Source organism: Myodes glareolus, chromosome 16 (genome assembly GCF_982192425.1).
Source record: "Myodes glareolus chromosome 16, mMyoGla1.1, whole genome shotgun sequence".
Taxonomy (NCBI): Eukaryota; Metazoa; Chordata; class Mammalia; order Rodentia; family Cricetidae; genus Myodes; species Myodes glareolus.
The window spans coordinates 34,181,343-34,198,453 of record NC_142041.1 but is presented as its reverse complement, the minus strand read 5'-3'; the positions used below and the strand labels follow the sequence as shown (position 1 = coordinate 34,198,453).

General features: G+C 46.0%; 2 protein-coding genes across 2 annotated transcripts in view; one reads left to right on the top strand and one right to left on the bottom strand.

The window, feature by feature from the left end:
* The window catches only part of Aco1 (aconitase 1), a 51,615-nt gene extending 49,291 nt beyond the window's left edge, over positions 1-2,324 (top strand). The window contains exons 20-21 of the mRNA XM_087897185.1: positions 363-548; positions 1,543-2,324. Of these exons, the coding sequence (XP_087753311.1) occupies positions 363-548; positions 1,543-1,656 (300 nt within the window). The 3' untranslated portion in view covers positions 1,657-2,324. The remainder of the gene's footprint in view (positions 1-362; positions 549-1,542) is intronic.
* A 4,590-nt stretch (positions 2,325-6,914) lies between these two features.
* Positions 6,915-17,111, bottom strand: part of Rigi (RNA sensor RIG-I) — a 43,108-nt gene continuing 32,911 nt past the window's right edge. The window contains exons 15-18 of the mRNA XM_087897184.1: positions 16,408-16,578; positions 15,281-15,432; positions 10,431-10,574; positions 6,915-8,265 (exon numbers count right to left, since the gene is read on the bottom strand). Of these exons, the coding sequence (XP_087753310.1) occupies positions 7,969-8,265; positions 10,431-10,574; positions 15,281-15,432; positions 16,408-16,578 (764 nt within the window). The 3' untranslated portion in view covers positions 6,915-7,968. The remainder of the gene's footprint in view (positions 8,266-10,430; positions 10,575-15,280; positions 15,433-16,407; positions 16,579-17,111) is intronic.

The following is a 17,111-nucleotide window of genomic DNA, read 5'->3' as shown; positions in this document are numbered from 1 at the left end:
TTGCAGATACAAATTAGCAGAGGGCTTTTGTTTCTCAAAGTGGCTGTGTGGTCCGACCACATGGGTTCAAATACTACATCAAACACTACATAAAACTCCCTTAATAAGAGTGGCGAGTAATAGCATCTGCTGCTCCCAGAGTTGGTGGAGGGCAAGAAAGAATCCCTGATTGCTTGTATATTGTAGGCAACCTATAAGACTCACTACTCAGTTATTTGTAACTAGAAGGTAGCACTTTTGATGACCGACTAGCAGGTACTCAGAATCCAGCTGTGAACATTTCTGAAGAATCTGTAATGTTTCTGTGTACCTCCTAAAGAAAAACCTGGAGCTGTGTCCAAACTTCTCTCTTGGCTCACCAGGGAATCAAAGCTGTGCTGGCAGAGAGCTACGAGCGCATTCACCGCAGCAACCTGGTCGGGATGGGGGTGATCCCGCTAGAGTATCTGCCTGGCGAGACTGCAGACTCGCTGGGACTCACGGGTCGGGAACGGTACACTATCGACATTCCTGAAACCCTTAAGCCGCGCATGAAGGTTCAGATAAAGGTGAGCAGAGGGTCTGCAGGCGGGACCTGAAGCCAGGGCCTGCTGTTTGTCACCAGCTGCTAGGAAGAGACGAGTGGAGGAAGGGGCGTTAATGAAAATATGATCAACAGATCCTGTATGCACTCCCTCCATGAGCGTCATCCGAGGCTCCAAGCTTTAATTAGCCCCGTGGTTGTGGTTTAGTTGAGAAATGTCCCCTGTAGTCTCTGGCGTTTGAACTCTTGGTAACCAGTGGCGGTGCTGTCTGGGCCATCTGTGGCCTCGTGGGGGAAGCATGGGCAGAGCTTGAGAGCTCAGAGTCTCACAATTACAGTTCCCTCTCTCGGGTAGTTGAGGACATGAGCACTCAGTTTCCTGCTCCTGCAGCCTTGCCTGCCCCTTGCTGCCATGCCCCCGCACCATGATGTCTTATCCCTCTGGAACCACAAGCCGAGCTAAACTCCTTCTCTGAGTTGGGTTGGTCATGGCGTTTTACACGGCAACAGAAAGTAGCTAATATAGAGGCGGTGACACATCCTATGGGAGGCAAGAATAAAGTGCCCAGCACCAGAGTCCCAGGGGGACTTAGCACTACAGAGGCAGCTGCTGAGGTCACCGGATGACCCCAGGCAACAGCTGGAGCAGCTGCCGAAGGAACAACCTCAGCGAGACCCCTGCTGCCCAGAGCACGTCCAGAAAAGACTTAGGAGAAAGCATCATCTGTGTCCTGGGAGGCTACCTTGTTCCCACGTGCCTCTCACCTGCATCGTTAATTCTGCATTAGTCCTGCAATTCTCAACCTTGGTGGCACATAGATTCCCCAGGGCTCTTGTTGAAATGCACACGCTAACCCAGGAGGTCTGGCTGAGTGCAGAGACCCCGGTTCCATACGCGGCTAGCACTGCTGCCGTTTGGGCCACACCTCAGCTGAGGCTAGTGGGCAGCCAGGTGGAATTTCCCTGAAGCAGGCATCTTGGCCCCTCCTTCAGCTCACTCTGCCCCTTTGCCTTTGCAGCTGGACACTGGGAAGACCTTCCAGGCTGTGATGAGGTTCGACACTGACGTGGAGCTCACTTACTTCCGTAACGGAGGCATCCTGAACTACATGATCCGCAAGATGGCCCAGTAGGAGCTGGCCTCCCAGGAGACCTGCCCTGTTGGTGCCAGAGCCAGCGAGGTACCAGGCCCCAGCTAGCTGAGGCCTGGTAAAGCAGCCACCTCTACCTCTAATGAGGGGCTGCCAAGATGAGCAAGTGGGCACTGCCAATGCTGGAGGCACCGGGCCAGGACTTTCTACATTCTTAATTTGTTAATCTTTTTATCCTTTTCTATAATTTGGAATCTAGAATCATGGGAAGGTCAGTAGTACCAAAAAGAACTAGCTTGTCTTTAAGTTACTGATCACCGGACATTGATTTTTTTCACTCTGACTAATCTTCAACTGAACATTAGCCAGTATTCTCAGAAGTATCTTCTAGCCTTTTTACTGTTCTCCTCTGCTCAGTGAACCTTCCTCAGAGAGCCTGTTCCTCTATACATTACACCAGTGTTGACTGACATAGGTAAGAACTTCTTCACACTTCAGGTCATAGCAGTGATGTCATCCCCTCCTTCTAGGTGAGCAGAACCCTGGTGGGTAGGTCAGCCATCAAAGGGGTTTATGTACCTTTCAATCAACATGAAAAATCGTCTTTACCATTTTCAACATTTGTTGAGAGGGGGGCCTTTGTCTGAAAGTAACTGGGGAGAGAGATGGGATTTCTAATTTGAATAAGATTAAATATATTTTCATGAAAATCCGTTGGCTTTGGAATTGAGTTCTGTTGGGAATGTGATCACAATGCTGTGACACGGAGAGCCATATGAGCCCTGAGAGGCCTTCATACCTGCTCCTTCTACCACTGTATCTGGACTGCGGACACCGAGGGACTGTCAAGGAGCCAGTGTGTGAGCTGCCTGTTGAGAGCAACTGGAAAGAAGAAGGGTCCTTCTTCCTTGGTTGCAGCAGCAGCAAGGAGCAAATCATGGCCTCTTGGTGTCCTAAAATCTGTTCACTCATTTTCACAGCTGGGATTATTTCGTGGTGTGCCTTGTTCTGCTCAGACTGCCGCAACAAAATGCCATAGACTGTGAATCATCTATCCCTATCTTGTTTGAGACCATGTGGGAACTTGTACATATGTGCGCAAGCACGTGTGCACACATATAAACACACACCTTCTCTCTGGAAGCTGGCTGGCCGCCATTTGCCTGGCTCTCACAGTGTGAGCCTGGTTTCTTTGAGTCTGAATGAGAACTAGAGCTGAGGATGTTACCTATCCTATGCATGGCCTGACCCCTGAGCCTTGATTCCAGACTAACCAGTACCTCTGTTATGGATTAAAATTTCTACTGGGGGAGGGGTTGTCTTGTATCTCTGGGGTAGTTGCAATTGACCCCCATAATCTCAGAGGGAGTGGCACTATTAGGAGGTGTGGCTTTGTTAGAGTGGGCATGGCCATGTTGTGTCTTTTCTTGTTCCTCACTTCGGCTTGAAGAGCAGCTTGTGGCATTTCCTGTGGCAAGTCTGTTGGAGATGACACGTTCTTTTTCCTGTCTTCATCTTAGAATAGATGTTCTAGGAACAGTATTCTTGACTGGCAGTTTTGAGAGTTAGGATGTTTGATCTTGGTCTTTCTAGAAATGTCTGTGCTTACGCTATCCAGATGCCGTCGCAGCAGCCTGAGTGGACGAGGACACTGGTTGTGAGGGAAGTGTCTTGTGGCTGTGACTCGGGCCCTTTCACTCTCACCTCTGTCCAACCATATCTTCTGTTCTTTCCGCTTCAGTATTCTTGGCCTGTGCCCTATGCTCGTCCAAAATAAGACTGTACAACCTTTTACCTGAGTTCTCGAGGTGGTGCTGGCCCACTTACCCTCCAATTGGAAGTATAGCTCCTGCTGGTTCTACTGGCTTCTTCCTCTTGAAAAGGGAGAATAATTTCATTGGTGTTTATGACTTTCCAAGAGCACTACTGCCTTTTCTTCCTAAAGAACAGGCATTCCTTAGCATCCAAAATGAGTTAATTGCCAAATTTGCTTAACACAGCAACAAAGTACATGTACCTTTTGTTGTGTGTATGTGTGCATGTACAACACGAAGGATATGCTAGGTGTGTATGTGTGTGTATACAACGCAAAGGAAGGATATGCTAGGTGTGTATGTGTGTGTATACAACGCAAAGGAAAGATATGCTAGGTGTGTGTGTATATATACAACGCAAAGGAAGGATATGCTAGGTGTGTATGTGTGTGTATACAATGCAAAGGAAGGATATGCTAGGTGTGTATGTGTGTGTATATACAACGCAAAGGAAGGATATGCTAGGTGTGTGTGTGTGTGTATATACAACGCAAAGGAAGGATATGCTAGGTGGGTGGGTGTGTGTATACAACGCAAAGGAAGGATATGCTAGGTGTGTGTGTGTATATATACAACGCAAAGGAAGGATATGCTAGGTGTGTATGTGTTTATATACAACGCAAAGGAAGGATATGCTAGGTGTGTATGTGTGTGTATACAACGCAAAGGAAGGATATGCTAGTCATGTCAGTTTTAAGCAAAGGGAAAACTAAATTGGCCCATCTAACTAAAAGGCTAGTGACATTATGGCCTCAGGCTCAGATGATTCCAGTGATTTAAACTCAGGCTCCTTACCTAATATCTCCCCTCTGAGCTCACGTTCTCATGGGCTGCGAGGCAGCATCTCTGTGTTCTGAGTCCCTTCATGGGTCGGGTTATGGCTACCATACTATGTCTGCTGTCACTTAATTCTTTGCAAACAATTGCCTCAGGCACAGCAATAGGACTTTCTGCTCATCGGTGAAGAACCTTAACCTTGGCCCCGCTTCCTCGGGACGGTGTCTGAGTTACTCTTCTGCTCCTGTAGGAATACACCCTGACAAAATCAGCGTACAGGAGAAGGGCTCATTTTGGTGTAGAGAAGACATGGCAGCAGGCAGGGAAGCCTGGCCGCAGGAGGCAGAGTGAACAGGAAGTGGAGCCTGCTGTAAAGTCTCTGGATCTCTCCCCAGTGACTTACTTCCTCTGGAGAGGCTCCACCGCGTCCTGCTCCACAACCTTCCTAAGAGCGCCGCCCTCTGGAGACCGTGTTCAAACTGGGTGCCGTCAGACCACAGTTGACACAGTGTGGGGCAGCCAGCCCATGGGGTGTACAGGCGCAGCACAGCCCTGCTTGTGAAAACGGTAACTGCAGTTCCACTGGCTGCTTTGGGAAGCTGTTAAATGTCATCAGCACAGATGAGACTTAGCTCTCAGCTGATTTCTGTTCTCAGTCAAATTGCCACACAAAAAGGTAATCAAAGCTGGTATTTTTATTAGGGGTTTTCAAAGTTTGCACCCAGCAAGCCTGTACGCGCCTATTAAATACAGATTTGTAGAGTGAATTGGTAGTTATATTTATGGTGCCTTAAAAACTGTTTACTGACATGATCCAGAAGTTTATAGTGCACTTTGATCTCACCTGTCTGGCTGGTATCCTGGCCATAAATCTATTCCTGAGTTTCTACAGGACGCTAATTAACAATGTCCAATGAACAGAAGTGTTTCCAGAACCACTGGTTTAAATGGATGTGAGTGTGCCAGCAGCAATGCAATGATCACATGTGCTGTAAATACCAAGCAAGGCCTCCCTGGCTGTGCAGTGCACGCCCCAGAAGCCCTTGCAGCACTGTCCCAAAGGATTTGCTCACAGAAATAGTGCCGTCTGGTTAGCCTGGCATTTGAAACCTAGTTAATGCTGAATCTGTCTTAAGTACAGGAGTCAGGATTTATCAACCTTATTGCACAATGAGGCCTTTGAAGACTCCATTTCAGGATGAAAATGCCGCAGTATCCGCACTGACCACAAAATAACAAGGTCTGTGATTGCAGAACAAGCTGTATCTGAACTTCAAAAAGGACACATGCTGGCAATCGCTAGGACTCTAGTGGGGACCGGTCCCGTGTTCATGGGAGAGTCCAGATGCAGCCTGCCATTAGGAAGTCCAAAGATCGCATGCTGGCATTTCTCAGAACCTGCCTGATTTATTCATGCAGTACTTACTAACCCAGGGTTTGCTCCATCCCAGGGTATATCTGGCTCCATCGCAGGGTATATCTGGCAGTGGCTTAATTCCGTGTACAACTCAAATTCTCAGTTCAGTTTCAGCTTTAGTCCGCTTTTCCCCGTTGTCAAAAAAGGGGGGGCTATTCCACTTCAAATAAATCATCATTGTCGGGCTGGAGAGAGCTGGCTCAGCAGTTAGCACGGAGCACTGGCTGCTCTCACAGCCTGAGTTCGAGTCTTACACCTGCGTGGCAGCACACTGCCATCTATAACTGCAGTCTGAGGGCTCCAATGCCCTCTTCAAATGGGCATGCATACATGCAGACAGAATGCCCACATACACAAATATATAAATGGTTTTTCATTAATCGAATCACTGTAATATTTAAGGGATTTTTTTTTCCAAATAGTTTCCAGTAGATCTCTCATACACGCTACAGAGTTCTGAACGGTAGCAGCAAAGAAAGACATCACATGTTAAACATGAAGGATGAAAGTCAGCGCTCAGAAAATTCATTTAACCCACTTGATAGCATCTTAAGAATTTTACCAGTAACCATTACCAATAACTACTATATAGATCATCCTTTTTTCATAGATCCTATCAATTAAAAGCCTAAATCCCTGCAGTTTGCTTTTTTCCAAAAAAAAAAAAAATGTTGCTGATTAATTGCTCTGGACATCAGAACAAGTCGGAAGTGGGGTGCTATCCCATGTCATTCTGTTGACCTCCAGGGTTGATTGGGGGGGGGCACACTATGCACTGGGTAGTCTTGGGATAGTATTCAATATATAAATGTCATGTGAAAAGAGTTATATGGTCACATGATCTCTGCAGTTTTGTTCAGGCCATTGAGGGTGCTAATGAATTACAAATAGCTTTTTACAAAGGTGTTTAAATCACTGCTGCCTCCAAATCAGTACAGTTCCTGCCCTAAACTGAACACAGAGCACCTTGCTGTGTGGGCAGTAACAACACTCAGGCACTTATCTCTTGATCTGAAGAACCCCATCCTAAACTCTCCGATGCATTAGTAAACCTTGACAAGAGATACAGGAATGTCATAATATATATTATACTATATATTATTATATATAATATTCAGTATTATATATTTAAGAAGACAGAGCAAACCTTTCGTCACAGCACTTGAAGGGCAAAACCAGGCAGATCTCTGAGATCAAGGCCAGCCTGGTCTACAGAGAGAGTTCCAGGAATCTAGTCTCAAAAAGTAAAAGAAAAGGGGAAAAAAATGCATTAACTAGAAATAGCCCAAGTGTTAAGTAAGCATTAGCCTTTATTGAAAATAGGTAGAGCCGAGTTTGATTACATAAGTCTGTAATTACATAAGTCAGCATCAGGGAGATGAGGGGAACTGTGAATTCAAGGTCAGCCTGGTCCACAGATCTAGTTTCCGGTCTACAGGGAGATCCTGTCTCAAGGGAAGAGAGAGGCGGTGCGGGGGGAGGGAGCATGGTTTGAGATGTCTAGTCAAGGAGGGGAAACAGCCCCAGTTAGGACAGATCTTAGAGTGAGATGCACAGCAAAGGAGCAGAACAGAGGCACCTTCTCAGCTGTCTGCTATAGTGTTCTAAATTTTAGAGGTATATGTCACTTCAGGACACACATGTGTGCATACTGAACCTCGCAGTCACCTATACTTGTGTCAGAACATGAGTGACAGAATGTGAGGACAAGAGTCCAAAGCAAGAATCAGATGTGAGGACAAGAGTCCAAAGCAAGAATCAGATGTGAGGACAAGAGTCCAAAGCAAGGCCGTCTCTCTGGTGGCCTTGAAATGAACAGAGTCAGAATTCAGTAGATTGTTAAGGGCAAAGCCAGCTTGTGGCAGGCACTTCATCCATCATGGGTCCCGATGTAGTGAGTGATGTAGGGCAGTTCTGAAAAGTTCTAAAAGGGAAGTTTTTAACACACACCCTCCCCACACACTGCCACATGCTATGAGTTACTGGTGACCAAAGTATTCAGTGCCGCAGGTCATGCGCACGTGCTTTGTGTGGACGAGAATTGCTTGGAACAAACGTCAGGTTATCTGGCATTCCACACGGTGAAGGCTTGTGTAAGACAGGATTGGGTCATCATTGCTCCCTGGACTGCAAGACTCAGGAGCTCCGAGATCATTTGGGCATTCCTTTTTTTTTCTTTTTGGTTTTTCGAGACAGGGTTTCTCTGTAGCTTTAGAGGCTGTCCTGGAACCAGCTCTTATAGACCAGGCTGGCCTCAAACTCACAGAGACCCGCCTGCCTCTGCCTCCCGAGTGCTGGGATTAAGGGATTAAAGGCGTGCGCCACCAGCCACCACCACCTGGCTTTTCAATTGGGCATTTCTGCAGGATCAAACTGTATTCTTTCAAAATGAAAGTCCTTCCACTTTGCGTACCGCCTCTGAACGCCACTTGCGATATCTTCCACCACAAAACTTTCGATTTTTATGACCGGAATCTCGAACGTCTTATATCTCACATGAATCCCCCAGTCGTGGCAGCACTTCTGTATGGCACAGAATATCTTTGCTTTCTTCTCAAAGCTGTCATAGATCTTTGGTTTAGGGTGTGGCTTAGACACAAAGCACTCCTTAAAGCCATTTCCAAGCACAGTGTAGTGGGATTTCTGTGAGGAAGAGATTGAACACAAAAGAATATTAGAAACAGTTCAAAAACGGCTTAAAAGCTGCTCAGTAGTCAGGAGGAAGAGTGAGTGGAATCCCTTTATTTTAGGGATGGAAACAAAAGAGACTCTGGACAGAGTCACCTGCAGGCCAGAGCCGGATCCACGTACTGGGCTTCGTGCACGGTTAGGGGGAGGTGCAAGTGAGGTAGTACTGAGCAACTAAGAAGAGGGTACAAGGTCACCAGAGGCCAGAAAGGCACAAACAAAAGCACAGGGATGAACACCCAAGGGCCGGTGTGTGTGTGAAGAGGCTCGGGAGCTGGACTGTCCACGGGCCCTACTTATAGTTGGCTTAAGCGTGTACCCTGCAGAAACAAGGCAGACCCAGCATCCCATCCGCCAGGGAAATGGTGTCTAAAGAGTCCACTGTGAACAAAACAGCATTGAAACTGGAGCTGAAGAGACCTTCTACATCTAAAGGATCAGATTTAGAAAATGGATGTCACTTGTAATAAGTAATACGCTTCTAGTCCAAATGGTTCCAATAACTCATCCCCTAGCTAGTCCAGCCATGCACCACCCTCCATTGGTTGCAGCAAGAATTATACCAGCATTCATCTCTGGAGGCTCTGTCAACCTGTAATTAAAAGGTTTTTGTTGTTTGTTGTTCTTGTTGTTTTTCTGAGACAGGGTTTCTCTGTGTTGCTTTGGAGCCAGTCCTGGAACTAACACTTGTAGACCAGGCTGGCCTCAAACTCACAGAGACCCACCCGCCTCTGCCTCCCGAGTGCTGGGATTAAAGGTGTGCACCACCACTGTCCCCAGCTGTGTTACATTTTTTTAAATAAGGTGTTTTGTTTTCATTAGAGAAATGTTCTGTGGAGCTGGGTAGCAGCGGTGTAAGCCTTCAATCCCAGTACTTGGGAGGCAGAGGCAGGTGGATCTCTGAGTTCGAGTTCACTCTACAGAGCAAGTTCCAGGACAGACCAGGCAACACAGCGAAACCCTGTCTTGAAAACCAGGGGAAAAAAAGAAGTGTTCTCTGTCCCAAAAAAAGTAGTTTCGAAAACCAAATAGGAAGAAGAAAGAATTTCTTAACCAGAATATAACATTTTTATATACTTAGTCTTTATCCTCATTTTTTTTTCTTGACGAAGATGGACCCACGCTGGTGAGCAGACCAAGGAATTGCTGCTCGTGGTACATGCAGCCTCGGGAAAGCATCTTTATAATTTTGTATTCGGTTTATTTCCCACTGCACCATTAGTTTCCTGGCAGGTTTTCACTCTACCATGTGTGTTTCAAAATCTCAGCCTAATTGTTTCTTTGGTATAGTTTCTGACATATGGTAAGGTTGGAGAAAGGGCTAGGAAGATTCCTGAATGCCTTTAACCAAGTTCCGCGGAAGCACACAGTTATATGCGTTCACACATTTCCTAAGCTAAGAAGCCAGCACCAGTGCCTTTCTTTTCATTACAGATTTTTATGACTAAGCCTTTATTTGTCCCAGGAGCTGGTTGAGGACACAGCATTGCATCTAGCATAGCCTTCCTTCTCTACAGCCGCACGAAGAAACTATTTCTTTGGAGAAAGTGGTGGCGCACGCCTGTAGTCCCTGCTCAGGGGAGGCTGAGACCCAGAAGAGTCGCAAGTTGAAGTCAGCCTGGTCGACATAGTGAGACTGTCTTTCAAAGGGACTTTCTTATTTTTATCTAATAGACACATAATTGTCCATATTTATGGTATGCAATGTGATAATCTGAGCATGGAATGATCACATCAGAGTAGTTAGCATTCCCTTCTGCCTGAACAATTTGCACCTCTTCACGTTATGAAGCTTTGACTTCCCCTCGTCTGATTTGTTTGGAATGAATGGGAAACAGTGCTTGCCCTGGCGTGTGGGAGAACCCTAACCCTTATCCATGTGGCCCAACTGTAGGGGCAGCTGTAATTAGACCTCCCTCTCCTGCCTAGCCTCCAGCACCTCTATTCCACTTTGTGCTTCCATGATACCAGCTTTTCTGGCCCCCACACAAAAGCACAACTTTATTAATACAAGGACCATGGCCAACAGTCACAACAGAAGCCATAGTGTCCTAGCTACAAACATCTCTCCAGGAGATGAGACGCTTTAACGGGTACCCGAGACTGCCAGGACCGCTCACCTCCACCACTCGGATGTCAGCTGTGTAGCATGCAAAGGCCTTGCATTTCCCACACAGCAGTTTCTTATTTTCCTTATCAGGGGCCGGTTGAGGCTTGCGTTGACTATCTCTGATGAATTTTTCATCCAACTGTATACGTTGAACCTACATGCCAAAGAAAAAGTCTCTTGACTGACCATAAGTAGCACACGAAGGTAAATGCACACAGCCACAACACACACGCGCACACACACACTCACCCAAATATAACTTCCATGAGCATACAACTCCTATTCGTACTGTTTGGTTTGTAAAAGTCAATCTTGTAATTCCTTTGGTTCTCTGAACTCTTTAGTCGTCAGGGTTTAATCCACCCTCCATTAATCTTTTCATTACTTTCACAAACACGCCCGTCAAATAGGCTCATGAGCCATGCTTTCTACTTTCTACAAAACCATAAAAACCCTTCACAAATAGACCTATCATAGGCAATGCTTCAGGCATAAGCCGAAGGAAGGGACCAAGAGGAGAAATAGCCCTCTGCCTGAGACCTCTCCTGGAGCACAGAGCATATGGCTGAAGTCCAGCACAGAAGAAGGCTGGCACAGTGCAGCTGGATTCTAATTTCGAATGTCGACTGGCCGAGTAGAGAAAGAATGGGGCATTATGACAAACCAAACGAAAGATTATGAAGAGTGAGGAGACGGCGGACCGGCCAGAAACACTAGGGTCCTGGGAATGACATGATGGTGGGCTCCCTGGGTTTTCTGTCATCTGATATGAGCAGACTTGAAGCCGAAGCGGCCGACATCAGAGACGCCCAGAGGTAGAAACAGCAAGTCCCCCAGAAAAGGCTGTTGTCCCTCAGCAAAGGACCAGAAAAGGGCAGCCTCACAGACAAAATCTTTAGATTTTTAGAGCCTAATGTTTAGACAATATAACTGCCATCCTCCCTGGGTAGAGAGCGCACTACCTCCGTACCTGTGCCAGCACAAGGAGGAACTAAGATTTCTACTTTACAAAGCTAATTAGGCCCCACTTATCAGGATGAAGCCGGGGACTTCAGCCCCATTTATGGGAAGACCCTATGAGGAGACAGAAACCCCCTCCACCCAGCAGTAACAAGGATGTCCCTCCCCTTGCTCCCATCAGAGGCTGCACACCTGCTTCCACAGGGGGGGGGGACGAAGCAAGGGCCCTACCTCCTCACCAGAGCCGAGCCAGAAGCCAGTTAACAGAAGACCAGGAAGGGCCACAGTCTCAGGAACAGAAACGTCTAAGTTGCAAACATCTCTGTTTGTATCATGAAACAGAAGGCCTCACACTGAATGAAAGTGACAGTCAGTGATGCCAATGCTGAGATGGTAAGAATTACGTGGTACAGAGTTTAACAGCCAGGTAAAAATGCTTCAATGAATGATCGCACACATTTGATTATGGAAAAATATGCAGGTTCATAACAACCCAGACTAAAAGCTCAACAGATGGATTGGACTAGAGGGAACCAAGGGGCAATTGTGAACTAAAAATCAGAACCAATGCTGGAGAGACGGCTCTGCAGTTGATAACAAGGACTGGCTGCTCTCCAGAGGACCTGGGTCAGTTCCCAGCATCCATACAGCTGCTGGTAACTCTCTGGAGCTTCAGTTCCAGGGGATATGATGCCATTTTCTGGCCTCCTTGAGCACCAGGCATGAGTAGTTGATGCACGGACTTACATGCTAACAACACATGCATACACACTAATACTATATATATTTAATATATATTATGATATATATGTATGATATATATACATACATATATATATGTATATATAACTAGAACAAATTACCTCAATCAAACCACACAAAGAAAACAGACTAAAAAACTGAAACAAAATAAATGACAAAATAAAACAAAATAAATAAACTGAAATAAAAAAAAACAGACTCTTTGGGACACACATGACTACTGAAGAATTTTTTTTACATCTAACATCTAATGTCATTAGAGTCCAGAAATGAAGGAACAGGATTTGGAAAGTCAGAGAAATTATGGCTAAATAATTACGAAATGTGGAGAACAGTAAGATCTTAGATTCACAAAGCCAACCAAGCCCCAAATGGGATAAAGTAAAGACGATCACTCCAAGGTACATATAATAAAACTTCTGGAAACACAAAATCTCAGCAGCAGGGGAAAAAAATAAGAAAAAGGAAAAAAAAGGGAAAAAGAAAAGCAAAGCTACTATCTCTACAAAGGAAAAACAGTCTGAATGACAGAATGACAGCAGGCAGTTCTCAGAAGCCACACAAGCCAGAAGGAAGAGAAACAGTTATTTCTCGAATGCTAAAAGGTTTCTCGCCCATGGAAACCGCCTGGTGGGGAACACCTTAGATATCCAATTCTCTTTCATTCACTTATACGCAATGGCTTTTTAAAATCATACACTAAAATTCAATTAAAATACTAGTCATCTCAAGTATCTTTGTTGTGCCCAGAATCTGAACCCCCAAAAACCACCATTAGACCAGATCAGATGCAAAAGCAAAGAGTTTTTTAAATTTTGAGTTAACTCGGGTCCTCTGTCCATCTGTCGGACACAGCGGGTGGAGTAGAGAGACACCGAGCTGCTGTAGGGCAGAGGTCTTCAAGTTGCATAGTAACAATCTCAGGATTGGTGCACCTCCGGGCCAGAGGAACCTGTACTGAGCTGATTGGTCAGCTGAAGCTGTGGACAGGTTGCTGTACCTGGAGGCCATCTGGGGCCATGGCTATGTACATCCAGAGCCCGCTAACTTCTGATTGGTTTCTTACCACATGGAGGATACCTGGTAGTTTCTTCCCAGTAATCAGGGCAAGGTCGGGCCAGTGGGGGGAGGGGGCTCAGTACACCCTGCTGAGTCGGGAGCCTACATATTGCTGGGTCTTTTCTGCAGTCTATAGTGGATGCCAAAGCTTGGGGGGAGCAGTGCTGGTGAGGGGCTGGGCCCCTCATCTTAAATGTACTGTTGGTAATTGCTCTAAAGTCTAATGAGTTAAAGCTGCTACTACCATAGTTACAACTTTAAAGCAAACAGCCGCAACTGGTGGAGAGGCCACCACGGCACTGCCCCACCCAACCCCACACCAGTGGTTGAAAAGAACTCCACACACAGGCAAAGTCGGTTTCTTCCCTCTGTATTGTGAGTTCCAGGGATCAAACTCAGGCCACCAATCAAGCTTGGTGGCAAGCACCTTTCTCCACTGAGCTGAGGGCTAAAGTTGTATTTTAAATTTAAACGACTGTGCTTAAAAGAGCTTCAAAACAGAAATGCCTCTAACCTGTAAGCCCTGCTTGCCCAAGGACAGATAACTTAGAATGTTGGAGGCCTTTGTTCAGGTTAGACAACAAGCCACGTGTTTTCACTTCTGTAAACAAGCTTGGCTGCCTCAAATGCACAGAATGTGCTTGATCACACCTAGGGAGGTACATAGGCAGGAAGTGTGTCGGAATGTGCGCTTGCCCCCCTTGTACGAAGGTAGGAAGTGCATCGCCTTTCTTTATGCATTCTGTGGGTTTTGCCTTTATGCATTCTGACTAATGTAATTCACAGCCAATTCTCTGGAGATCCTGGGTATGGACCTGGCCAGTGTCCACCGTCCTGGCCAGTATTTAATAAAGCTTGCTTCAAATTTAGCTCAAAAATTATAGTCGTGTTCTTATTCTCACCTGGTAGGATTAGCATGAGCCTTCATCCCCTAAAGTGAAGCCCTTGCAGCAGTTGTGAGCATATAAACCATGTCGGAAGTCCTTCCTTCAAAAGGAACATTCATGTCTGAGCTTGGCCCCATGAGGAAGGGAACACAGGCTTCTTCATTTCTATTTCAGATTACCCTTTCTTTGTGCAGTTTTAACCAAAACACCCAATAATCTTCACACTGTGAACCACCTGAGTTAACATCGTGTCCTGAACCTTCCATCATAGACACGAGTTCTTAGCTTCCCTGGACTGCACACGTTGGGCCGCAACATGGTAACCAGAGAATTCCCGGGAGCACAGTGGTCTCATTGTACCATCCTACATGCAACCTCGTAGCAAACTATGACTCAAGCCAATTTCCAAGTTCAAATCCAGGTCCCAAGCCCTCATTAAAACCACAAAAGAGGTTCTCACCCCAAGAACCACATCTTTTTGTTTTTCTTTTATGGCATTTTTCACACAGAGCTGTCATGCCGTTCAGTTCTTATTGCCACCTCCCCACACTGAGTTCCCCCTCATCTCTGGGTGGTCTTCCTTCCCCGCCTCCCCCCATATGTCCTCCCTTTCACATCCCATGAACTTGATCCCTCCCTTTTATCTCTAATTCCAACAATTGAGAGGTAGAAACAGGAGGATGTAAAGTTCAAAATCACCCTCAACTTCATAGCCAGTTCAAGTGGAAAGCCAGCCTGAACTACTTGGGACCCTCTTAAAAAATAACAGACACACACCATATACATACACACTCACACACACCACACATACACTCATTGACACACTATGCACACATAAACATGCATACACACATGCACACTCACAGACTCACACACACCATACACATACCATACACACACTCACACACACATACCATACACACACTATACTCACACACTCACACAGACACATACACTCACATGTACCATACACACACTCTCACACACCATACACACACATGCACATAGACACACACACCACACACACACTCACACACACTATGCACGCACTTACACACGATACACACACATGCACATTCACGCGCACACTCCCTACATATGCACACACACACCACACACACATTCAGCACCAACCCTGCTCATTTATTATTTCTAGTCAGATTCCAAGAGTAGCCCAGAAAAAAAGACTTACCGTTTTCTCAAATTTCATTTCATCCCATGTCTGAAGCATTGAAATGGATTCATTCATTATTTTTTCCTTGAACATGTTCACCTTTTCCTTCTCAATGACATCAGCATTGCTGGTCAGGAGGAAGCACTTGCTGTCTCTTGCTCTTCCCCTGCCTGTCAGAAAACATTTGGTTTGTACTTGTGGATGTAAAACCCTGGTGTGACATGGAAACAGACACAGAAGTGTGAGAAGTATCCCTAGAACTCATCACTGATTCATGGCACCCTACTTTCTAGGGACGCTGGACTGAGGAACCCACTCGAAATCGGGCTCCAGTCTGCATGGTAAACATACAGATGAACCAGGATCCACCCGCAGCTCACTTTCTTAAGATCTCCAGTGATGCGCTGTGATCACAGCCGGATTATCAGAAAACAGATTTCGAGACAATCTAAGTGGGTCCTCAGTGACGACACCACAAGCACTCCCACCTGAACCCGCTTGCAATGCGGAGAGAGGTTTATAACCCCTGGGACGCAGGGGAGACACTCAACGCTGTTGCAGAGACAGTCACGGGCATCTGAATGAGAGATTATTCTGGCCGAGAGAATTGGGTTACGTGCAACGGAGACAGAAAAGGATATAAAATGCGAAGCAGCAGTATGTGAGCAATTCGGCATCAGTAGGCAGAGTCTGGTTGGCTGAACTAGATCATAAGCTGAGGAGAAGGATGAAAAGGAGGTGGGAATAAGGAGCGACACACAGAGACATTGTTAGCAAGGGCAAAGTGGAGCTGTTTTTGGGGAAGCAAGGGAAAGGAGGGGAGAGACGGAAGGAGCTACTCACCACAACCATGAAAGGTCTACTTGCTGAGTGGCAAAGCCTCAGGCTGAGTGGATATCATACTTTCATAAATGTGCCAGTGAATGCTGGGCATTAGGCAGTACCATTGTGAAGGGTCGCAATGGAGCACTATGGGTAAAACTATAACCACCTAATCCTGACCAGGGAAGTCAGCTTTTAGCCTAAAAGTACCCGAGTCACGTGTGCCTTCAATCACACACGACAGCTCAGTAAAGAAGGAAGGACGAGCACCCACATGCCAAACAAAGCGGGAGCTGAGAGAGAATGACGTCAGCTGCCCTTACCTCTGGTTTGGATCATTTTGATGACATTGCCCACATACTCGTACAGGATGACCAGGTTGCACTGAGCAATGTCAATGCCTTCGTCAGCGACCGAGGTAGCAATCAGGATGTTGTTATCTCCACTGGCTCGGAACGCTTCCAGCGCACACTTCTGTGCCGGGAGTGTCATTCCTGCGTTGGGTAAAGCGGTCACTGTACAACTCGCTTGTGAAAGAGTTAAGCTCTTGGAAAATCAGCTATTAATGAGGAACCACTTAGAAGTGGAAAGTTATTTTTACCTTGAAAAACAACAACAAAAACGCACACAGTACATCAGATGTCACCTATCTCGGACCTCACCGTTCACACGAACCCTATGACCTCATCCCAATTACTGTTTTTTCCATTTGGCAGATGAAGAAAATATAGTATAGAAGTTATAACATGTTTTACAACTTAGGAAATAAAAATGCTAAAGATAAGGGAATTTGAAAATGTTCAGATAGCAAACAACCTGTAGCTTTTTATTTTCTAGTTCACATTTTGGGGGCTGGAGAGATGGCTTAGTGGTTAAGAGCACCTAGAAGACCCAGGTCCAATTCCCAGCGCCCACATGGCAGCTTACAAGTGTCTGTAAGTCCAGTTCCAGGGAATTCAACACCCTCACACAGACATACATGAAGGCAAACACTAATGCATATAAAAATTTTTTTAAAGTTTACATT